The 1,908-nt window shown below is 55.2% G+C and overlaps 1 protein-coding gene across 1 annotated transcript; it reads right to left on the bottom strand.

Moving 5' to 3' along the window:
* Positions 1 to 990, bottom strand: LOC310792393 (uncharacterized protein; the record flags this gene model as incomplete). The annotated part of the gene is made up of 1 exon (XM_083654109.1): positions 1 to 990. One exon carries the CDS (start codon positions 988 to 990, stop codon positions 1 to 3), a length of 990 nt encoding a protein of 329 aa, XP_083510235.1.
* Positions 991 to 1,908: the final 918 nt, after the last annotated feature.

The raw sequence follows: 1,908 nt of genomic DNA on the forward strand, positions 1-1,908 counted from the left end.
CTAACTGATCATATCGTCCTGCTCGTGGGGCGGGCGGAGCTGCAGGATGGGGGGCCCTCCGGCGGAGTGGTCGTAACGCTCCTCCTCCTCCTCCAGCTCGTCAACCTTCCTCCTCTCCGCCTTGTCCAGCTCGTTGCTCAGCAGGATGTCTTGGGCGGTGGGGGTGGTAGGCACCACGTCGGGGAGCCCCCCCATGGTGAGCGGCTGGTGGTGGTTGTTTTTCTCGGCGTCGAGGCCCTGGTCAGCCGAGCCCTTGCTGTACACATAGATGTCGTTTCCGGCACCCAGGTAACCCTGCTGCTGCCGGCGGTTACGGGTGACGAGGACGGCGATGAGAGCGGCGACTAAGAGCAGGGCCAGCAGGAAGCCAATCACAGCCGCCGCCACCACGCCGGCATTGGATGGGTTCGCTGAGGGCTCTCTGACCATGACGGTGACCTGCTGCTTGCCCACCCCCATGCGGTTCCCCATGCAATCCGCCGACTCACAGCGCGCCACAACCACCGGCTTAGTGCCCGCGACCACTGTCACTGGGGAGGCGGTGTTCCTGGGCTTAGCTAGCATCTGCAGGAAGGTGATGCCCTGCATATTTCCACTGGGATAGGTGTTGTACTCGCAGATGTACTTCCCCTCATCAGTCATCTTAACATCTGTGATCTGGATGGAAGGGCTGGCCAGGTCGGGGGGAGTAGTGTCGAAGCTGACCCGGCCCTTCAGGGGCGAGTCAGGGTACGTGGGCTCAAATTGGGGGATGAACATGGCTATGTTCTTCCTCCCTCCTTGCTTCGGCTCGTAGATCCACGTTATCCTTGTGGGCTGAAGGCCGGTGGCATCAGGGAAGTCACAGCGCAGGTTGACCGACTGGCCGGGATAAGACAACACCTCTGGGTCCACCTCCACCCGCTCTGTCTGCTGCCCTGACATCAATATCGACGTGACCAAGCTGAGCAGTCCGATCATTTTTGTGCAGTCATTCCAATGTCTCGCCATGATTATGGTCCTCCTGAAGGGGGAATTATGCTCACCCTGCCGTGAAGGGCGCGTGGGTGGAGCGAGGGGCGGGCGCGTCAAATGACGTAAATTTGTTGGGCGTGGTTATTCGCTAGCTCCGTCGGGCACTCGCGCGGTGCGACATTTTTTTCCTCACAGCGCGAGCAGCGCACAGCTTCTCTCCAAACATGTCCGCTTTCGAGCCACTGAGCCCTGAACACTGAGCTGTGTTTTCGCCACATTTCTTGACCCATGTGGTAGGCTATAAACAGATTTGCAACTGTTCGTTTTTAGTCATTTCACCAAGTAAATGTGTTGTGTTGAGAGCATTATTGAGAGAGATTAAAAGCAGCACAGAGTAGTAGGCTATCAGGGCTGAGAAGTAAAAACGGCTTTCAGTAAAAACAAGTTTGGTGAGTCCTTCATGTGCTGATGTGCGGTCGTTTGAGAGTGAAAGCGCACTCAGTACTGCACAGAGTTTCATTGCGACTTTTCACGGGCTGTTCTCACCATTGTACAATACATGCTGATCACTTTCTGAGTATAATGGCATCACCCCCAGCGCGAGGTCTGCACGGAGACTCGCGGGGCCCCATCCCCACGGAGCTTTGCTCGAGTATAAGAGCACCTTTATGCAACGACTAGAGAGCTCCAGGGATGACGTATTTTTGTAGGCTGAATGCGGAAGTCCCGAACTTCCTGGTTCTTCACTGTTTCTGTCTATGGGATTTTTGAATGGGTTTTTGGCGCGATGCTTCAAATAATGTCTGTGGGCAACGCAAGTTTAATCAAACGCGAACCAAGGTTCAGCGGGATAATCTTCACACATGAGGACCACTTTCATGAGTTTTGAAGCGTAACTGCGAGCCCTAGAGGTAAAAAGCTCGTGCTAAGCTAATCCAGAACTACACACAGTGT

The sequence above is a fragment of the Poromitra crassiceps genome (genome assembly GCF_964638095.1).
Source record: "Poromitra crassiceps genome assembly, chromosome: 17".
NCBI lineage: Eukaryota > Metazoa > Chordata > Actinopteri > Beryciformes > Melamphaidae > Poromitra > Poromitra crassiceps.